Genomic DNA, 23221 nt, shown 5'->3' with positions numbered 1-23221 from the left:
ACGAATATGCATAACCAACATGATAGGAAAGCGGCTAAATATGTTTGACGAATATACATAACCAACAGGATAGGAAAGCGGCTAAATATGTTTTTCCCCTACATTCATCTTCTATGCCCAGCTGGTCAAATAACCCAATTTCTTCCATTGACCAACTGCGACATACTGTAGGAGTCTCATCCGGGTTATGGGTTGAGCGAGGTCGAGCAGTTTTTCATGCCCTTCGAGAAGGCGGCTATGCATATTTTTTATCTCCTTTAAACCATAAAGAGATTCACAACTTGACAGGGACTCGATTTCCTTATGCCATAAAGTGGCAAAAAGATACTTACAACTCTTTGGGAGATTTCCCTCTTTTTGTGTAGATGACGCTAATAATTCCGAGTAGCTTGGAATAACTTCATTATGACACCAGCCTTTGATGGGAAGTCCCGATAATCTCCACATATCCCACAAAGAGAGGGATAACTCGCCAAATGAAGTATGAAGAGTATTAGTGGAAGGACACAAAGCTTCACAAAACGCTCGAATTATATCGTTGTTACGATCATAGGTGTACAAAGAAGCCAGCATAGCATCTAACAAACGATTAGACTGCAGTGTATCCTTATTTCAGGCAACGGTGACTTCTAAACATTCCCAATAACAAGGAATATAAAATAATTATCCATGTAGCTTTAATATAAAGCCCCAACGAGATGAGCCTTCAATGATCTTGCGACCTAGTGTTGATAATGGATTTGAATTTGGTTCCTTGTTATGAAGAGGAGAGTCTAAAAACCATGTCGTTGAGGAAGTATCATGAGTCAACGCTCTCTCTTTGGACCATTTAGATAAATAGCCAAAGTTTTCTAGGTAGGGCCAACCTTTAGGATTTTGTATTGGCTCATCTACTGGGAGAATAAGTCCGTTGTTCAGCGATTGATCATTGTCCTTTAAAATAACCAAATACCTCTTCTTGGGATCAGGGTGTTCCGCAAAGTATACCATAATGCTGCAAAAAATATATATATACTATTATGGTTGTGGAATATATGTATATATATTTTACAAAAGAAAACAGCAAAGTAGTCACTATCGGGTAGATAAAGGTGACTGTTGCTGGTATAGGAACACCTTAACTGATCGAAAATGTGTTAACCTACTCAGCAAAGATGTCACGCTAAGGTAGATAGACGTGAGCATTGCTATTATAAGGTGTGACTACTGCTGGTATAGGAACACCTTAACCGATCGAAAAAGTGTTAACCCACTCAGCAAAGATGTCACGCTAAGGTAGATGGACGTCAGCATTGCTAGTATAGGGGCGTGACTACTGCTGGTATAGGAACACCTTAACCGATCGAAAAGGTGTTAACCCACTCAGCAAAGATGTCACGCTAAGGCAGATGGACGTCAGCATTGTTAGTATAGGGGCGTGACTACTGCTGGTATAGGAACACCTTAACCGATCGAAAAGGTGTTAACCTACTCAGCAAGGATGTCATGCTAAGGCAGATAGACGTGAACATTGCTAGTATAGAGCGTGACTACTACTGGTATAGGAAAACCTTAACCAATCGAAAAGGTGTTAACCTACTCAGCAAAGATAACATGCTAAGGCAGATGGACGTGATCATTGCTAGTATAGGGGCGTGACCACTGCTGGTATAGGAACACCTTAACCGATCGAAAAGACATTAACCTACCCAGCAATGTCATCACCGAAAGATAAATGAAGGTGACCACTGCTGCTAGAATACCAAGATCACAAATAAATAAGTGATCAGCCAAAGGAGGAGTGACACCACTGTAAAGAATGATTTCAAGACTCAACTACTAAATTTTGGATTGGTTTATAGACTTTATCACAAAATCTAAGTGTTAGTCTTTATATAGAGCAACTTCAATAAAATAATATGAGGGGCATCATATTTGCAATTAAATAATGTGAGTATGTTCAAGTTTTACAAGAAAAATAAAAAATAAAAAAAAATCAGAGAGAGATTTTCAATTGAAAATGAAGCTTGATAAAATAAATTTCAATTTTTTTTAAGTTTGATTAAAACTCCCTGACGCATGGTAGGGAGGTTTTGTTTAAAAAAAAAAGTTCTTGAAAATCCTTCTTGCAAAGAGATGTTAACTTAATTTTTTTTTGAAAGCTCTCCAGTAGAAAAAAGTTAAAAAAAAATTATTTTGGCAAGTATTTAATAAGAATTAAAAAAATTTGCAGAAATAGTAAGGAGAAATTTCTTACTCTTTGTCGATTGAATACTAGAAGCCAAGAATTTAAGAAAAAAAGAAAGGAATTTTGAAGCCAACCTTTTCACTGGACTTCTGTGCTTCTACAGATGTACATGAAGACTCAATTTATAGGCAAAAAGTTAGGGTTCAAACCAGAATAATAATTCAAATCTCAATTCAAATATGATTACTTTTTCAAATTATGGTTGGAAATTTGCTTGGATTCTTAAATTAAATTTGACCCAAATCAAATCCCAACTCAAATATGATTTTTTTTTCAAATTATGGTTGGAAATTTGATTGGATGCTTAAATTAAATTTGACCCAAATCAAATCTCAACTATACTTTTTTTCAAATTATGGTTGGAAATTTGATTAAATTCTTAAATTAAATTTGACACAAATCAAATCCCAACTCAAATATGATTCTTTTTTTCAAATTATGGTTGGAACTTTGATTGGATTTTTAAATTAAATTTGACCCAAATCAAATCCCAACTGATTTCTATTCAAATTCGAAATTGAAATCTGATGGGATTTTAACTCAAATCAGCCCCAAGTATGATTCTTCATTCAAATTTAAATTTTAAATTTGATTGGATATCAAATTTAAATCCAAACTTTCAAATTCATCTCAAATTTGAATTTAAATTATATTCCAAACTTTTAAATTACGTTGGATAAATTCCATATTTTTCAAATTTGATCGAAAATTCAAATTTGAACCATAATCCAACATTCAATTTAAAGTTGGATAAATTCCAAATTTTCAAATTCATCTCAAATTTGAATTTGAATTATATTTCCAACTTTTAAGTTAGGTTGGATAGATTCCATATTTTCAAATTTGAACCATAAATCTCGCGTTTAATTTAATGTGGGACAAATTAAATTTTTTTTGAATTCATCCCAAATTTGAATTCAAATTATATTCCGACTTTTAAATTGGGTTGGATAAATTCTATATTTTCAAATTTGATCTAAAATTAAAATTTGAACCATAATTCAGCTTAATTTTCTGGTAAATTAAAAAAAAATCTCGAATTCATACCAAATTTGAATTTGAATTATATTCTGATTTTTGTTGAAAAAATTTTCATGTTTTCGAATTTGAGCCAAAATTCAAATTTGAACTAAAATTCAATGTTCGATTTAAAGTTGAATAAATTCCAAATTTTCAAATTCATCCCAAATTCGAATTTGAATCATATTTTGACTTTTAAATTAAATTCAAAGTTAAAAAAACTTATGAAAATAATTTAAATTTTAATGGATAAATTTCATGTCTCATTTTAAATTGTGCAAATTTATTGTCAATTGGACCTACAACGATATCTTGGTCCACGATTAATATTTTTTCAAAATTATGACTTAAATTCATCTTTTTAATTGCACAATATTTTCGAAAGTCAGCCACAATTATATTTGGCATAAATTTCGAAAATGGGCATTTGTAGAACCATAAAATTTGGGCCAATCATAAACGACCACATCATTATCTATTTTATTTATGGATTAATTATATATTAACGCTAAATTAAAATTAAAGATAATTTGACAATTAAAATATGTAATTGAGTCATATGAGTATTGGGTTAGAATCAATTTGGTTCACAAATTTGGCCCAAAACCCAATTTACCATGAAATAAGGTGGATTAATATTTAAATTTAAATAAATCCATTCGAAGAATTGGGCTTGGCCCAAAAGTATTCAAGTCCAATGACCCACCAAAGCCTATGGAAACCTCTATAAATAGAGGGGATCAAATTCATTTTCAAGGGTTCAAAATTGGAGAATTGAGAGAACTCATACCAAGTTAAAGACTCTCCAAAGACTTTCGAAGAACATATAACTTCAAGGATAAATATTAGAGATTGAATCCACTATACAATATATACAAATAATATAAAAGTTCAACTCCACGAAATATAATTTCTCTCGAAATTTTGTGCGAACAGTAATTAATAATGTAGTTATAAAGGTGTTGGAATTTCAAAAGTTTTCCAACTTATTCATCTCCTATAAGTATATATATGAAGTTCCTTTTTTTTATACTACAGTTTAGCTCTCTTAATTTGCTTCTTTTCATTTCTTGATTTCTTCTTCTATTCTTTTATAGATTTAGCAAGGTCATATTGCACAGTGACCTAACATATTAAGTATCGGAGTTTCAAAGTGGTTTTGTTTATAGTTTGGTCACATACATCAATCAAAGATAGACAATCTGTGAGAAATGTTTCTTGAAATATCAAAGATAGACAATCTATGATTATTTTTTCATAAATAATGATACTTTTTAAATATTTTATTGGTAAAAAAAGGAATTAGGTGTCATTTGCACGTGATAATCAAGGTTTCAAATGTCTGGAAATGTCGAAATCTCAATTTCATAGAAATATTGATGGAAATATCGATAAAATGTCGATGTCGATGAATATTTCTGTAAAAGTTATAGAATTTAAAAAATCGTAAAAAATATTTAAATTGATATTATGTATATGGTAGTGACATTTTGTTGATATTTTCCATATTTTGTCGATTTTTTTTTACTACGATCGTTTTATATCATCAAATCCATGAAAACATGGATATGAAATAACGACGTGTCAATGAATATTTAGAACCATGGTAGTAATATGCTAGCAACGAGGATAGGAAAATTTACCAAGAGACCCTTGTTCAGAGGGCTTATAAAGAAAAGCACTACTGAGTTGCTTTTAATGAAATGTTTCCTTCTTGGGAAAAGAAATCACTTAGGGAATTTGACCGATTTGATCTAAAAATGTTTTAGGTTTGCTCAAATGACCCAAATTCAGATTTTTCACTTATATGAACCAATTTCTCTTTTTCTGACATGTCAGAGAATGTGGTTTGACGAAATTGCCTCTGTTGTATATGAAAAAAATAGACACATCTATTCTTAAAAAACTCGACCGAGATCGCACAAAACTCGACGGAGTTTTTACAAAATTCCCCATAATTTTACTAACCGTTGGTCTTCGATTTCCCCTTTCTTCTTCCCTTCTTCTTTCTTCTTTCCTCTTTTTCCTTCTTTCTTATTTCTCGTATTTCCTCTTCTTTGGTTGAACGAGTACCGTCCAGTCTTCCTCCTTCATCGAAAGTGATCTCAAACAAACTGAAAGGTTAGTATTTGGGATATTTGTAGTCTTTATACTTTCTTCATCGAGTTTTGGTCATTGATAATAGAGCTGTTTTCAAACGATTTTTTTTTATTGTGTTTCTCTGTTAAAGTTGATTGTTGAGGTCTGTGTCTAAATATTTTCTGTTAAATGTGGAAAAAATAAAAGAAGTGTATGGGTTTTCTGAACTGGGAAGGAATCTGGGTTTTCGTTGCATCCCAGTGGAGTTTTGATGAATCTTTATCGAGTTCTTCAAATTTTTTCAAGAAAAGTATGTTCGCAAACTCCGAACTAGGGGATCTGAAATTAGGTTCCATTTAGAACATAGGTAGGGGGATTTCAGATTAGGGTTCTATTTAGAAGTTTCAAACTATGATCTAATGCAGGGGAGTTCAAATTAGGGTTTAATTAGGGCGATTTCATATGGGTTTTTCAAATTAGGGTTGAAGGTGAAAAAGCCCCAATTTTATCTATCCATCTCGACGGAGTTTTGTTAAAACTCTAGGAAGTTCCTTCGTGTAAGCTCACTCAATTGGTTAAATCCTGGTCGCGAACTCCTTCGGGATTTTGAGAGAAAAATTGGAAAATTGTTCATTTTTGGTTAAAACTCTGGGGAGTCTTCAAGTTTAAGCTTAGTCACTTGGTTAAATACTGGTCGCGAACTCCCTTGGGATTTTGGAGAGAAAAATTGAAAAACTGTTCATTTTTTGTTAAAACTCTGGGGAGTTTCTTCATGTTTAAGCTCACTCACCTGGTTAAATCCTGGTCGCGAACTCCCTCAGGATTTTGAGAGAAAATTTTGAAAATTCGTTAAAACCTTGTTAAAACTCGAGCATAAACTCCCTCGAGATGCGTGGGAAAATTTTCCATATTGTTATATTTCTATCATCTGCTTATTTGTTTCTGGTCCTATATGTTATAACCAATTTACAAAACTCGGCTGGGTTTCTACGCAACTCCCTCGAGATTCACACATCTCCATCGAGTTTCTTATGCAACTCACCCGAGATTAACCAAACTACATCATAAATACAACTCGTTCTCTTACTCTCAACGGATCAAAAACCAGCAAACAATGTTTTTAAACTTAAAAAGAAGGGAAAATGATGCCTTTACACTTAGAAAATATAAGTTATACTCTGAAAACAAAAAAACTAACCTGATCGTTTGAAGATGACGAAAGACACGTTTCAAACAATAGATCTTTCCGAGGTTAAAAAAAACAATGGATCTTGCACGAAAGCACGTTTCAAACACTGAAAGTAATTGTTCTCTGCGGATGAAGAGAAATACAAAAAAGAACTAATCCATTTTGAATGAAATTAATTGCATTAATGATCGTACAAGAGGTTGGTGACTAATAAAATCTAGGTTGGTGAAATATATTAAAAACTCCGTCGAGTTCTATGCGATCTCCGTCGAGTTTTTTTAGAGCTATACATTGTCAGGTTTTTTATATAAAGCAGGGGCAGTTTCGTCATTTCACGGACCTTGATTTGTAAGCAAAAGAGGAATTGGGTCATATAAGTGAAAAATCTGAATTTGGGTCATTTGAACCGACCTAAAACATTTTTAGGTCAAATCCGTCAAATTCCCGAGTTATCTTCTATTCATAGCAGAAAAGGGAAGGAAAAAAGCCACAATTATTGAGAAGGGAAAACGGGGGCACGATAGCAAAAGAGGAACAGTCTCAATTCAGGTACTACGCACCGATTTTCTGCAATTACCTCTTAATTCCCAATCCTAATGAGCTCCAATTTCTGTCTCGATTTCCTTATGCCATAAAGTATATTTTTGTGTGGAGAATTGTTGAATGGCTGTTCTCGTTTATGTTTTTAAAAATAATCTTAAAGTATTATGATGAGAATAGCTCATTTTCGAAAACATCCCAATGGTGTTTTCTGCGTTTTCGAGATTGTTTTAAAAGAGTGTTCTAATTCTGGATATTTAATTTTTTTTTTTATTAAAAACGGACAAACTCACTCTATATTTGATATGTTTTTTATGTTTAGTTCAACAATGGGTGCCTTCACTAGTGGTATTTTATATGTTTTAAAATTTCTTACAAACTTAGTTTTCTTATTCTAAATTCCAAGTTTATGTGTTCCAGTTTTAGGAAGTGAGAGTAAGAAAAGAAAAGATTGATATTCTTATGGATTTTTCCTGTCCAAGAGCTGCCAGTTATCTCTTCTTATTCATGGGGTGCTGGACTTGCTATTAACTTGAATTAATGGGGCTTTCAAAGAGGAATCTTTCGTATGTTGCCTGTGATTCACGACCCCATTTTTGGGTCTTTGAAGAATGACTTGCTTCAATACTTTAAATGAGACATATGATAGTTTTCATAATGGTTTTTTTTTTTTTTAATAAACTGTTTTCAAGATTTAGTAATGTATATTATTTAACAGAAGTTTATATGGAAGATTCTAAATGTTTTATGGATAAGATAGTACAAATGCATTCTTGTTTGGTGGAATATTTCTTTTCCACATAGACTAGCCAAAATAGATTGTAGGAATGCATTTTTGGAGGGAAGGTTAAGTTTATGATTATCTACATATCTTCTAAACCAAGATGATGATGTTGTGAAATTCTTAGCAGAATGCAAGAATGTATGAACATTTTGGCAGAATTAGTGGATTGTCAGTGATCCCTTCCGTAATCTATTCTCTTGCCTTTTTAATATTTTTATGTACAAATATGACTCGGGTCCTTTTCCCATAGCTTTGCATCCCAGGAGATTCATGTATGATCTGGACTTATCCATGCTGCTCTCATTTTGGTTTTTTTTTTTTTTTTTCCATGGAAAAGGAAAGAAAATTTTTCATTGACGAAACAAAACATTAGTGTGAGTAGCAGCAACTTACGTAGGAAAAAGATCATCAAACAGCTAAATGCATGAAACTACCATCAAACCAAAACATTAAGAATGAATACTCGGCCATCTAAAAGTCTCTACAATAGCTAGAACAACGATATCTTCAGCTCCAAAGATTAAAAATGATCTATTGGACCACCAGAAACTTCTTATAGCCAAGCACCCACATTAGTTGAAGCAAAAACGAACCAAAAGCTTGGAAAAAGAAAACAAATGCAAAATATCACAAACAACAACAAAACTCAAATGAATATCCCGATAGAACACAAACAAATAAAATATTATTGAAATATAAAAGAGTAAAGCAGTACAATAAAACTCCAAAGTATTCGAGGTACTTGGACCCTCCCTCTCTTGAGATAACTTAAAAACCCTACAAAGAACAATTGTCTACCGTCATCCTTTCCCACTCACTCTATCTATAACAATTCCCTAATAACAAATACTTTTAGCTAGTTACTTATATACCCTTAATACCTAAATAACATTCCTAACTACTCTAATAAAATAACATTCCTATCATAACCATGACTTTTAAAGCCCACAATAGCTTCTACGAACTAAAGATCTAAAGCATCATCAAAATCTTCCCACACAACAACAACATCATATTTATGGTTGTTTCTGTTGGCTTAGTTCTTTGGATTTGTTTCCGTTGGCCATATATTTTGTCTGTTTCGTAAAAGGAAAGAAAGGATGAAATTAAATTTCAAGTCCATAATTCAACAGGTCTTGGTGAGTTTGCTCTGTCAAACTTTATACTTCAATGCTCAAGACTCTCACCAAGTATTGTGGTACACTTGCTTTGCAATGTCTCAAATATAAAGTTCACGTTAATCATCAAAACTTGCGAGGAGCTTCTAATTGTAAGTCACCCAAGTTAAGTTATATTTTGTCTGTTTCGTAAAAGGAAAGAAAGGATGAAATTAAATTTCAAGTCCATAATTCAACAGGTCTTGGTGAGTTTGCTCGGTCAAACTTTATACTTCAATGCTCAAGACTCTCACCAAGTATTGTGGTACACTTGCTTTGCGATGTCTCAAATATAAAGTTCACGTTAATCATCAAAACTTGCGAGGAGCTTCTAATTGTAATCATCCAAGTTAAGTTATCTTTGCAGGTCTCAACTCAATGTGGGTTAGCTCATGAAGAACGTGTTGAATATTAAATCCCATATCAATTAGAAAAGAATTTAATATTTGGTTCAAACTAGGGCTCTAAATAGTAATTACAATCGATATTTAAACACATTCATGATGTTTTGGAATAAATATGTTGGAGATGATTGACAAGTTTTGCTTTATGACGAGGCTTTGGATAATTATCATGGTTATATTTGAGCAAAATATTATGCATGCATGAATTGTGAAAGAAATTCTTTACCATATTAATACTATCAAGGTTGAAATAGAAATTGGTCATGGATGGATGGAGCTTGCTACCTCCCTATTTCCTGATTCATTGGTGATTTCAACCTTCACTGGATGGATGGAGTCAGTTTCCTCCCTAACCCCTCAGGGCAGTTTACTATATGAAAGCTCTAGAAAAAAATGACGGGCTTCTTATTTGTTTCTGCCCAGCATCCATGGGATGTTTCACTTCCCTTAAGATTACAAAAGAATGATCTAGTACAATTCCATTCGTGGACTACACATGAAGTCTACTCACACGTTTCATGGCATCATCTCAGGCGACACCAAAAAGCGAACCCCTTAAAGGGGGTTTCCAAAGATAAGTTCTTCCTTTGAGTTTTTTCCCAAGACCAGTTAAGTACGTGCAACAAACTTCAAGAAAGGCTTTTGAACTACATTCTATCTCCAAGATCATGCTATTTTTGCCTAAACTTTCAGACTAGACCCACCTCGACTTCCTTCATTTCCTTGTAGCTAAGTGCTGGAGGAGGCTTCTTAATAGATTCAACCTTTACTGGTGCCTCCCTAATAACAATGGCTTAGCTCTTACTCAACTTCTTTGCCGTCATCTTTTAAAAGGGCAAGCAAGAATTATTTGGTCCAATACTATTACAACAATCCTTTTGTGGCTTTGAAGAATCGAAGGTCACTCTAAGGAGCCTACACTAGTTTTGAAGACTTCTGGGACTTGGATTTTTCTCTTCTGCTGGTGTACGTTGTCCAAAGACTTTTGTAACTACGATAATTTGATGATGTATGCCAACTGAGATCCTCTTTCTTATTTTATACCTTTTTTTTTTTGAGAAAAGACCAAACTTTAATCGAGAAGAGTGAAATAATAGAAAAGGGCATATAAAAACAAAACCCAACAAAAGGGAGTCAAACTAAAATAAAAGGCTCCAATCAAGCAAGATCAAACCTAAAGAATAATTACATAAGGTTTTGGATATTGAAGTCCAAAGAGAAACATGAAACTGAGCAATGGCTGAAACATCCTCCGAAAATCTCTTAAACCCTCTCAAAATCTTGTTATTCCTCTCCAATCCACAAACCCCATAGAATTGCTAAGAAACCCACATGCCACAATAACCGACCCCTGTCAAGAAACAGAGAGTGGTGAAGAACTTCCTCCAACATCAAACTACACTCACTGACATGAGAAAGCAAACAAGAATAAGTTGATGAAGCAAACTGGCAAGACCGAAGGAGATGATCAAGGTCCTTGTAAGCTCTCCTACAAAGAATACAACACTGGGGCCGCTTAGAGTAGAAGAGTGCTTCATGATGCTATTCAAAGTATTAACCCTGCCACTTAAGACCCGCTAGGCAAAAAATCTAATCTTCTTTGGAATCTTAACCTTCCAAAGCGAAGAAAAAACAGCGCGATGAGAGGGATGGGGATCCACCATACACAAGAATAAGTAAAACAGCGCGATGAGAGGGATGGGGATCCACCATACACAAGAATAAGTACTTACAGGAAAACTCTTTTATAAGGTTAGGGGACCAAAGATGAGAATCCTTCCTCCTCGGATTAACAACAAAATCCCCAAGCAAGGTTAACAAGGCCATAGACTCCATCGTCTCTCTATAGGACAAAGGACGAAGAAAACCAAGAAACAGAGAAGAGTCATTACCTAACAAAGGCAAGATTGAAGCTAGCGAACAATCTCTTGTGGAGGAAAGGTGAGGGAAAAGAGAACACAAAATTCAAAAAGAATGCATTGGATGGATGTCCGGGCATTGTGAAGAAAGGACGCTTACAGAGGTGAAAGGCCTTTTGGGGATCCCCAGGCCCCCTATCCTCCCAAAAGTAAGTATCAATCCCATCCTTTTTTTTTTATAATTACCTTCGGCTTGTGGGAATTTTGTCTCCCTTGTATTTTCCTTTGCTCTTTTATACAAGTTTTATTTGATTTCATATATTAAAAGAAAAAAAAAATTATCAAACCTTGGAGATAGAACTCTACTTTTTTTTTTTTTTTTTTTTTCCTTTTGATACAAACAAAGCTTATGTGATTGATGAGGAAAGGAGAGCAAAAATTGAGGAGTTACAAGAAGGCTGTTGAGGAAATGAAGTCAAACCAAGAAGGAAATTGATTTTTCCTGTTCGTAGATAGAATATCGTGGGCTTTCTTATTTTCTTTGTCCTCTTTAGTTTGGTTTGGGCCTTTTGATTTCCATTTTCCTCTTTAATTTTTTGGTTGTCATTTATTATAAATAAAGATAGATGAATTGACTAACACAAACATAGAGTCATGAGAAATTATTCAAGAAGAGAGTTTGGAAGCTCCATACTTGTATATCCTTAGAGAGTTTGAAATACTTGTACAGTAATTCATGAGCGTTTTTTTATGTGAGGGAAAACTAAGAGAAATTATTATAAAGGGCTTTTAAACTCTTGGGAGATTCTCCCTGACATTTTAGTGGAACTTGCAACGGTAGTAAAGAACTAAACGTAGCTTACATCGGCTGAACCAATATAAATCTGGTGTTAATTTTCTTTCTCCCTAATCTTTATTTATCCCTCTTGTTGCTTAGAAGTTTTAGGTTGGTTTATTTATTCTTTTAAGCTGGAAGTTCCAATTTTAATTTGAATTCTGCATTAATTGGAACAAGAACCTGCGGATTAGCTAACAAATATTTTTTTCTGTTGTGATTGAGATAATTTTAATTGACTGTCTTTATTCCCTAATAACTGGTCTCAGAGCCCAAGCTTGAAGAACGATGACTGGAGAAGATAAATTGCTTGTTTTTAATGGATCAAATTGTTTGTTTTGGAAGAATAAGAAGGTTGAGGAGAAAGAAGTTGGTGCAAATGTTGTCAATGAACAAGTACATGATGCTCTAGTTCTTGCAGTTGAGAGCACTCATGATACATGGGTGATGGATTCAGGTGCATCATTTCATACTACTGGACAACATGACATCCTTGAGAATTATGTTGCAGGAAATCATGGAAAGGTGTATCTTGCTGATGGAGAGCCTTTGGACATCATTGGAATCGGTGACGTAAATTTGAAAATGGCGAACGATTCTGTTTGGAAGATTCACAAGGTACGTCACGTTTAATCTGATTTCTGTAAGGCAATTGGATAATGAAGGATGTGAAATATTTTTCGGTCAAGGACACTGGAAAGTTTCAAAGGGTGACATAGTAATTGCTCGAGGAAGAAAGTCAGGAACATGTATGTCAACAGCAATAACAAAGATATGGTGGCTGTTGTAGATTCTTTGAGCCAGACCCAATTATGGCCCAACAGACTGGGACATATGAGTGAAAAAGGTACGAAAGTTCTTCCCTCTGCAAGGAAGTTACATGAACTTAAGGCAGTTGAACACAAGTTATGTGAAAGTTGTGTATTTGGGAAGCAGAGCCGTGTTAGTTTCTCAAAGACAGGTGCAACGTTAAAGTCTTTAAAATTGGAACTGGTTCACATTAATGTGCGGGGGCCTTCTGAAGTTTATTCCCTTGGAAGTTCTAGATACTATGTGACTTTCATAGACGACTCAAGCAGGAAGGTATGGACTTATTTTTTCAAACATAAGTTAGATATACTTTATGTTTTTAAAACTTGGAAGACTATGATAGAAAATGAGACAAGCCTGAAAATCAAGAGTTTGAAGTCGGACAACGACGATGAATATGTTGATGGGAAATTTAAGAAATATTGTACGGACAATGAAATATGATGGTAAAGACTATTCCAGGAACACCACAGCAGAACGGTGTGGCTGAGAGAATGAACAGGACACTGAACGAGCGTGCTAGGAGCATGAGATTACATGCGGGATTGCCTAAGATGTTCTGGGCAGAGGCAGTCAACTGTGCAACCTATCTAATCAATAGAAGTCCAATCATATCACTAGACTTCAAATTGCCTGGAGAAGTATGGGGCGGTAAACAGGTTAACCTTTCCCATCTAAAGGTTTTTGGCTGTGTATCTTACATTTACATTGATGTTGTAGATAGGAGTAAACTAAATGCTAAATCCAAGAAGTGTTTCTTTCTTGGATATGGCGGAGCTGAGATAGACTATAGATTTTGGGATGACCAAAACATGAAGATTATTAGAAGCAAGAATGTGATCTTCAATGAAGGAGTTTTGTACAAAGATAGAGCTAAAGTTGAATAAGGAAAGACGGAGTCAGATGAAAGTACAGAAGAGAAAACTCTGTACACAAGTTCTCCTGAGGTTGAGATCAAGGCAACAAGGATTGAAGATCGGAATATAATTACTCTTGAGAAAATAGTTGTGGAATCTGAGGAATCAATTGTAGAAACTGATGAGGTTTAGAGAATACCACCAACAATAATTAGGAGATCTAGCAAAAGGATCAGATCACCGCAGAGGTATTACCCTACTTTGAATTATATTTTACTGACTTACAGAGGTGAACCTGAATGTTACGAAGAGGTGGTTCACTTGGAAGATTCTGTCAAGTGGGAGTTAGCCATGAAAGACGAAATAGATTCTCTAATGACTAATCAGACATGGCAACTTACTGAGTTACCAAGAGGTAAGAAAGCTTTGCAGAATAAATGGGTATATAGAATCAAACAAGAGTGCGATGGCAGCAAAAGATACAAGGCAAGACTTGTAGTTAAAGGGTTTCAACAAAAGGAAGGTATTGATTTTAATGAAATTTTCTCACCCGTAGTTAAACCAACTACCATTAGAATTGTTTTATCAATAGTGGCAGAAAACGATTTGGTTTTAGAGCAAATGGACATAAAAACAACATTTCTTCATGGTGATTTGGAGGAAGAAATTTACATGGTACAACCAGAATGATTTGTAGTACAGGAAATGGCATGCAAACTTCAAAGAAGCTTGTATGGTCTCAAACAGGCACCTAGACAGTGGTATAAGAAGTTTGACAGTTTTATGTGCAGCAATGGATTCCAGAGTGAGGCAGATCATTGCTACTACATAAGAACTCAATGTAATTCATTTATCATTTTATTGCTATATGTTGACGATATGTTGATAGCAGGACCAAATAAAAAGGACATTCTGAAGATAAAAGCTGAATTATCTAAAGAATTTGACATGAAAGATTTTGGAGCTGCTAAACAAATTCTAGGGATGAGGATCGAGAGGAAAGATGGTATTTTGACATTGTCGCAAAAAGAGTATGTCAATAAAGTGTTAAACAAATCTAACATCGGGAATACAAAATCTGTAAGTACTCCTTTAGCTAATCATTTTAAATTATCTAAAGAGTACTCACCTACTGCCGAGCAGGAAAGAAATCATATAACCAGAGTGCCATATGCTTCAGTTATAGGCAGCCTGATGTATATCATGGTTTGCACAAGACCTGACATTGCACATGTAGTGAGAGTTGTCAGCAGGTATTTGAGTAATCCAGGAAAGCAACACTGGGAGGCTGCAAAGTGGATCTTCAGATACTTGAAAAAGACAATTGATTATGCTCTGCACTTTAAAGGATCAGATTTTAAACTGCAGGGATATGTAGATGCAAATATGGCAGGTGATACAGATGGCAGAAGGAGACTACGGGGTATGTTTTTACTTTAGGTAATACTGCAATTAGTTGGGCTTCTAAACTGCAGAAGATAGTGGCACTTTCTACGAAGCTGAGTATGTTGCAGTTACTGAAGCAAGCAAAGAGATTATATGGCTTCAATCTTTAGAAAGAACTTGGCTTGAAATTGGGAAAAGGGCTTTTGCATTGTGACAATCAGAGCGCTATTCATTTGGCAAAGAATCAAGTGTTTCATTCGAGAACGAAATACATACAGGTGATATACCATTTTATTAGATCAATTTTGGAAGATGGAGTGCTTGTGCTTCAAAAGGTTCCAGATTGTCAGAATCCAGCCGGTATATTTACCAAGGTTGTTCCTAGTGATAAACTGAAGTTGTGTGCAACTTCAATTGGACTTCTTCACCAATAGGGAGAAGCTGTTACTGTTGCAAAGGATACATGTTTCTTGTTTTTTCTTCAAGTGGGAGATTGTTAAGGAAATGGAGTCAAACCTTGAAGGAAATTGATTTTTTCGGTTTGTAAATAGAATACCGCGGATCTTTTTATTTTCCTTGTCTTCTTTAGTTTTAGTTTTAGTTTGGGCCTTTTTACTTTTCCTCTTTAATTTTTAGCTTTGTCATATATTATAAATAGACATAAGTGAATCTTTGAGAGATGAAAATACATAGAGAGTCGTGAAAAATTCTTCAAAAAGAGAGAGTTTGAAAGCTTACTACTTGTGTATCACTTAGAGAGTTTGAAATACTTGTAGAACGATTGGTAAGCATTTTTTGTGTGAGAGAAACGGAGAGAAATCATTGTAAAGAGCTTGTAAACTCTTGGGAGATTCTCCTTGACATTTTAGTGGAACCTACAACGATAGTAGAGAACTGGATGTAGCTCACATTGGGTGAACCAGTATAAATTCAGCGTTAATTTATTCTCTCTAATTTTTATTTATCGTTTTTGTTGCTTAGAAGTTTTAAGTTGGTTTATGTATTCTTTTAAGGTGTAAGTTTCAATTTGAAATTTGAATGATGTATTAATTGGAACCAGAACATGATCTCGGATTAGCTAACAAATATTGTCTGCGTTTGTGATTAAGATAATTTTAGTTGAGTATCTTTATTTCCTAACACAGACTCTTCAACCAGTTTGGATCATACAAAGGGAGTTATCTCAAAAACTATTTTTGTTGTGGAGATTACTAACAAATCCAAGGATAAAAGTCTAGTAACTTTAATATGTTCATGTCTCGTCTGTTCTTGCTGATCATGAAGCTCAATTGTCATAAAGTCTGGCATTGTCCTTTCCATTTCTTTTGAAGTGACCTTCTACTGATAATTGTTTTCTTTCTCCATTAACACTTAGCTTAACAGTGATGTATTTATTCTAGTGACGAAGATGGAAAAAACTCACAAGGATAGCAGCACAAGTATAACCCGTGTTCTCTTTTGTGGGTTTCAATTTTCTGGTTCTCATAATTATACCAAAGAATATTTGCAACCTTATCCCTTCATTCAGGTACAATGGAGAATTTCCATTTAATATTCTTTCATTCTCTTTTAATAGAATATGAGGTGCCAAGCCAATATCTTTTCTACACAGGTTATTGTGCAGCTATATTTTAGAATTGGAACTCTGTTTTGGGTAAATTATTTGTAACCATCTTTATAGGATTGGATAATCATAGTGTTTGGTACTCTGTTTCATATTTGTTTTTTTCATGAACCTCTTTTTTGTTCTTTTTGCAAGAAGATTTTGGCTTGTTTCAGAAGCTATTTTCCAAATGCTTTTTCTGGTTTTATATTAACTTGTTTTTAAGAATTGTGATTGGATCACTAGTTGAGGTTAACATTATTATATGCATATTTCTGTCGTTGTCCACAAATATGTGATTTTGGAAGAATAAAATTTTTTTTATTTATTTTGAAAAACGTCTCATTTTGAGAATGCTTGAAAAAACTAAAGAAATGGTAACTTTTAGAATATAGTTATTCAAATATGTTTCCATAGTTAGTCAAATATTTTTAGTTTGTGTGCAGTGTGTGTTTTCTTATTTCTTATTTTTATTTTTGAAGTACTTGAGATAGTTTGCATAGACTACAATGTGGACAACTTGTCATACATTTTGTGTTGATTATCATTTCGGTATGTAACTTCAACTGGTTTGTAAACCATATTATTGGCTTATCATAAAATATGAGGCAGAGTTTGAATAGGGCTTTCTTGTTTAGGGTAAGAAACGAGCTCTATTTGATTATAATTTCATTTTCTATTGTGTGTTTTTGAAAAGTATGCTTGTTTACTAACAATATCTTTAGTAAGTTCACCTAGTTTGTAAACCATATTATTGGTTTATCATGCAATATGAGGTTGAGTTTGAAATGTAGGGCTTTCTTTTTTGGGGGTAAAGAAACCAATTTAGGCTCTATTTGATGATCATTTTGTTTTTTTTTTTTTTTTTCAATTATGCTCGTTTGCTGACATTTTCTTTGGTATGTTTTTCACTTTTCTTAAAAACACGTTTGAATTCTTAACCAAATTTCAAAAACAAAAACTGTTTTTAAGAAAAGTCCTCTCCTCCCTCGCGAATTACCTCCAAGTTCAAACCATTCTTACTTTTTAGAATCGAAAAGACCTAATTGCACCAACATTTAGATAATTAATTTTTGTTTTAATCACTAGATTTATTACAATTTGTAAATTTGTGAATGCTGCCCAAATCTTTTGTTAAACAGCTTCATTTATTTGAAAAATGTAGGTTGATGTCGTTCCATTGGAGGATGTACCTAAAGTTATAAGCAACTACCACATTTGTATTCCTAAAATGATGAAATTAGATTCTAATGTCATCTCCCGAGCTAGCCAGATGAAGCTCATAGTGCAGTTCGGTGTCGGCCTTGAAGGTTGTTACTATGTCCATTTTTTTAGATGTATAATTCTTCCTTTTTGTCTGGTTTTTTATTTGAAATATATTTATTGAATTTCATAATTGAAGGTGTTGACATTGATTCTGCCACAAAGTTTGGAATCAAAGTTGCCAGGATACCAAGTGGAGTAACTGGAAATGCAATGTCATGTGCAGAAATGGCTATATACCTAACTTTAGGACTTCTTCGCAAGCAGGTAAATTTATATCACTGAATATATGTTTTAATCCTTAATCTTTGGATGTTTTTTCAATTTAGTCCCTATTGTTTAAAAAGTTTCAATTTAGTCCCTTACATTTTAACATTCTTTCAATTATAATTTATGGATGTTCAAATCGGTTGAGGATATGTTTGCATTACGTAATGGTTGGTTAGTGAGTTGGCAAAATTTTAGAGGATAAATTAGGTCAATGGAGGAAAGTTTGGAGGATGAAATTGGCTGAGTATACTCTGAATTGGGTTTTTTCTTTCTATTTGTTAAGAAAATGAATAGAAGATTAAATTTTCCGTAACCCGTTGGCTTAAGCTTTTGAATCTAGTGGTGATTTAATATGATATTAGAGCTGCTGTGTTCGAAGCTTTGTACTGTCATTTTCTCCTAAATTAATATTGATTATCACTGGTTACCATGTGCTAATTTGTAAGCCCATGAGGGGTAGGGTTAATAGTGTGAATAAAAGATTCAAATTTACTGTAACCTAGTAGCTTAAGTTTTGGGTCCAGTGGTAATTTCACAATTTGATGTTAGCTATTATTGTTTTCCACTGCACGTTTCTTTTCTTAAAAAGAAAAAAGAATTTCTCATTTATTCCATTTTATTTCTTTATATTATGTATTTTTTCAGAAAGAGATGCAGATTATGGTTGACCAAAGAAGACTTGGAGAGCCAACTGGGGTTACACTCCATGGAAAAACAGTAACTCTCTCTCACCCTTGTCTTTGTACATTTTAGAGAAGCTGAGTTTCAGAAAATTTCTGAATAATCTAGAATGACCACTGGTAGGGCCTTTACATTGTTACCATCAGGAAACCCAATCCTTTATAATATAGGCTAGGTTTAGGATATCGAGAATTAGTTACAATGACTACTCAAACAACAAACTGAACTAATTAAATAACGAACTAACTAAAACAGTTTGATAACTATTTTGTTTTTTATTTTTTATTTTTGAAAATTATGCTTTGAAACACACCTATGTGTCCTATTTTGTTATTTACCTTTTTACATTTCCAAAAGCTAGAAAAAGTAGTTTGTGAAAACTTGTCCTTGTTTTTTAAGTTTTGGCTAAGAATTCAATTTAGCAACGTGAAAGACATACCATAGAAATTGTGAACAAGCAAGAATAATTTTTTAAAATCAAAATTATTATCAAATGGGACCCTTATACCTTTTGTAGGTTTTCATCTTGGGCTACGGAAACATTGGTCTTGAATTGGCGAAGCGCTTGTGCCCGTTTGGGGTAAGAATTATTGCCACAAAGCGGAGTTGGACTGCATCTAGCCAGTTGAATGGTAATGAAAACAAACCAGAAGATGATACTTTCATTGTTTAATCTCTTACTGATCAGTGTCAATACAATTTCATCGTTTTCGTTTTTGAAAGGTGCGAATGACGATCTTGTTGACGAAAAAGGTGTTCACAAGGACATTAACAAGTTTGCGAGCATCGCGGACATTGTTGTTTGTTGCTTGAGTCTTAATAGCGAAACAGTAAGACTGCTTCTTTGGTTACTTCATGCCTTTGTAGAAATTATTATTATGGAAATTACGTTACATTACTAAAAGTAGATTGTAAATCTTCTAAATTAGTTTCTGGTGCCCATCTCTGTTGATTGAATATTAATATATGCTTCAATTCTATATAAAATAACTTAGATCACACCTCCCTTTTCGCTAGATGACTTTTATCAAATGATATTTGCATCTTTGGCCTTCTAATATATTTCTGTTGGCAATGCCACTGGACTTAAAAGTCCAGGTTCGATATATCAAAGGGTCGTTATTTTTCTCAATTTGGTTTTTAATATTTAAAAATTTTCACTTTTACCTTTAATGTATTAAAAATTCTCAATTAAGTCATTCCATAGAAAAAATATGTTAAAATTTGTTAATAGAAAGCTGTGTTATTAAATTAATTTGTTAATATATTTGGATACGTAAGCCTGGCATCCAGACATGCCACTTGGAAGAAATAGACTTCAATGTTGATTAGTGGTAGATTATTTTAATGTGTGAAGTAGTATTTGTTTACTGTATGGGAAGTCAAGTAGGTTACAATGTTAGTTACAATGTTAGTTCAGTCCATTACCTTTCAGACTCATCACCAACTAACACTTTTGGTAATTTTAATTTCAGGCCGGTACTGTGAACGAGTCGTTCTTATCTTCAATGAGAAAGGTTTGTGGTTCCAGTAGTAAATTGAATGAAGTATTAAAAACTATCATTGGAATTTTGCTTCATACTTCTTTTTCCCTTATGCACTATGTGGTTTAATTAAGTGTGTAATTACAGGGTTCACTTTTGGTAAATATTGCTAGAGGTGGTCTCCTAGACTATCAATCCACTTTACATTCCCTTGAGTCTGGTCACTTGGGAGGCTTGGGCATTGATGTTGCTTGGACTGAGCCATTTGACCCCAATGACCCCATTTTGAAGTTCAATAATGTCATCATCACTCCCCATGTTGCTGGAGTTACCGAACACTCTTATCGGGCAATGGCCAAGGTATTCCATCGGTATCGTTCTACGATGGTCTGTTTATTGTGATACATTATTTAAACCTTTCCACGACATCCTTATCGAAGACTTCTAACATAAATAGAATATGGGCGAAATGTATAATCTAATCCAGTATGTCTCATTTTTAATTTGTCTCTAATCTTTTAAAAAATTTAATCTTATGTACAATATGCTTTCTATGCAGGTTATTGGAGATGTTGCCCTTCAACTTCATGCTGGATCTCCCTTGACCTCGACGGGTATCGAGTTCGCTAACTAATTTAGATAGTTTGGAATGAAAGTTCTCATCCTTCGAAACAATTTGCTTTTTAATAAGAATTATAGCAAAATGTTTCTGAAGCTCCATTCCCATTGAATGCTCATACATTGATATCGATACCGTGGAGCTATAAATCGCCTCTGTGACTGACTGCAGCTCCCAGCCCTGTGATCAAACAATGGCTGCCAAGATTTGCATTCTCATTTAAAAACATAGTTCTATTATTGTCTATGTGGTTTTTCCATTTCTTTCTTTTCTATGCTCTCCATGGAGAATTCTACTTTATATGTTCGTTTCATGTTCTCGTGAGATTATGCAGGAATAATGGGAAATTCGTGGTTCGTCAGAGATGGGATTCAGAAGGAAAAAAATAGAACTGGATTAGACAAAAATCTAACTTTGAATTACAAGAAGGTAACAAATTTGAAGTTTTTTCTTCTTCTTTTTTTTTTTTGGCTAAATTACATAAAATGTCTGTTATATGTAGTTGGTTGAAAACTGGCCTTTCAACATTTTAAGACCTTCACTAATAACTGATAAAGGCAAAAATTTAGTGAAAAGGACACGTCATCGACAGTTCAACCACTCAATTGTTTATATTACGCACAAGAATTTTTGAACTTGATTCCAACGTTTGAATGGATAACCGTGCGTATTCACCCTTAATGCGCATTTCACGCCTAAAATCTTGGGAATAACCGTGAATTTAAATTCTTTACACCAACAGGTATCTAGACTCTCTATAAATACCTTTAAATTAAAAGGGGGAGGTGCGTAAACATTTTCTATTGAAAAATTTGAACAGATTAAAATCTTGTACTGACAAAATCTTCGGAGTGCTAATTCCTTTCTTGCAAGATCTTATTTTCGAGTGTTCTTGAAGATCGTATTGGTTTAATCGAATTTTTTTCGGTTAAAATAATTGACGTCATCTGTGGCAATGCTAGCTCTCTTATTCGTATTAACGATTGTTACTTGATTTGATCACTCTCCCTTTCAAGCTATGGCGGATAACATTTCCCAGTAATCTAGCGTTGATGGTAAATGTTCCTCAAGTCGTACCGCCATTTGAGGGTGGGAGTGGGTCGAAGGAATCCGCCTTGTCCGAACTCATCAAATTTTGCGAGGAGGATGGATCTAGAATTAACTAGATTGTGGGCGGAACTGAACGAAGTACAGGTAGAGTTGGGCACTTGTGCGTGAAGATATCAGAACTAACCATGGCATTGCATCGAACTCAAGTCCTTACCGAGCCTACTAGAGATATACCAGAGCCCTCGGCATGATGCAACAGAGGATGATTGAGGAAGACGTAAGTACAAATTCACCTATTTGCCGAGACCCTACTAGGGGAAAAGTGTTGGTGACTGACGAACAGGATAATCCTTGCTGAGGAACAATTACGACTGCAAGTGAACTACTAAACCTGGGTCCAACTAGTAAGTGCCTCTAAGGTAGAGCGTATAGAACCACTATCGATCTTAACGGGGATCTACGCGACTATTTGAACTCAAACATGGAGGGTTTGCAGTAGACCTTGAATGGTCAACCTAAAGACCAACAGACTGAGCAGCAAACTCCTCTACATCAAACGAGCTGCATCTAATCCATGCATAGTGGGAGTGAGTCAAACTGCCCAATAGTAGGGCAAACACCTACACAGACTTAGATGACGGTTGAAATTCTGATTGTCCAGGACATCGTGAAAGAAGTCATAAACAAGTTGCAGAATGACTTTGATACTCTGATACAGAATTGTAATTTGGGCGATACTACTTGGGTTGAGACAGGAGAAAGGGGATACCAATCATTTACCGCACCAAATATGGCATATGAAATGCTACCAAAAGTAAGGAAATCGGATATAAAATCGTATGATGGAATGGCAGATTTGATAGATCACGTCAAGCTCTACGAAGGACTGATGGAGCTCAACCCTGCAAGTGACGAGATTAAGTTTCGAGCATTCCCAGTAACTTTGAAACGACAGTTGAGATCACGGTATCGACAATTGTGGTCAAACTCTATCTCATCATGGAGGTAGTTGAGAAAAGCCTTCATCAGTTAATTCTCAGCCCAACACGGACGAAAGAGGCCAGACAAACATCTGGTGACTATCCGGCAAGAGGAAGGAGAAAC

The 23221-nt window shown here is 34.4% G+C and overlaps 1 protein-coding gene across 1 annotated transcript; it reads left to right on the top strand.

Annotated features, from left to right (window-relative positions):
- The first annotated feature begins 8972 nt into the window (after nt 1-8972).
- On the top strand, nt 8973-21311 carry LOC111013515 (D-isomer specific 2-hydroxyacid dehydrogenase family protein). The gene is made up of 11 exons (XM_022287969.2): nt 8973-9109; nt 9197-9345; nt 16548-16675; nt 17916-18060; nt 18153-18280; nt 18929-19000; nt 19482-19596; nt 19688-19794; nt 20440-20481; nt 20596-20808; nt 21008-21311. The coding sequence occupies exons 2-11, from the start codon at nt 9234-9236 to the stop codon at nt 21080-21082; spliced, it is 1137 nt and encodes a 378-aa protein (XP_022143661.2). The 5' UTR covers nt 8973-9109; nt 9197-9233; the 3' UTR covers nt 21083-21311.
- Nucleotides 21312-23221: the final 1910 nt, after the last annotated feature.

The sequence above is a fragment of the Momordica charantia genome (assembly GCF_013281855.1).
Source record: "Momordica charantia cultivar OHB3-1 chromosome 11 unlocalized genomic scaffold, Mcharantia_2.0 BLBB01000011.1, whole genome shotgun sequence".
Lineage (NCBI taxonomy): Eukaryota > Viridiplantae > Streptophyta > Magnoliopsida > Cucurbitales > Cucurbitaceae > Momordica > Momordica charantia.
This window is presented reverse-complemented; position numbering and strand designations above follow the sequence as displayed.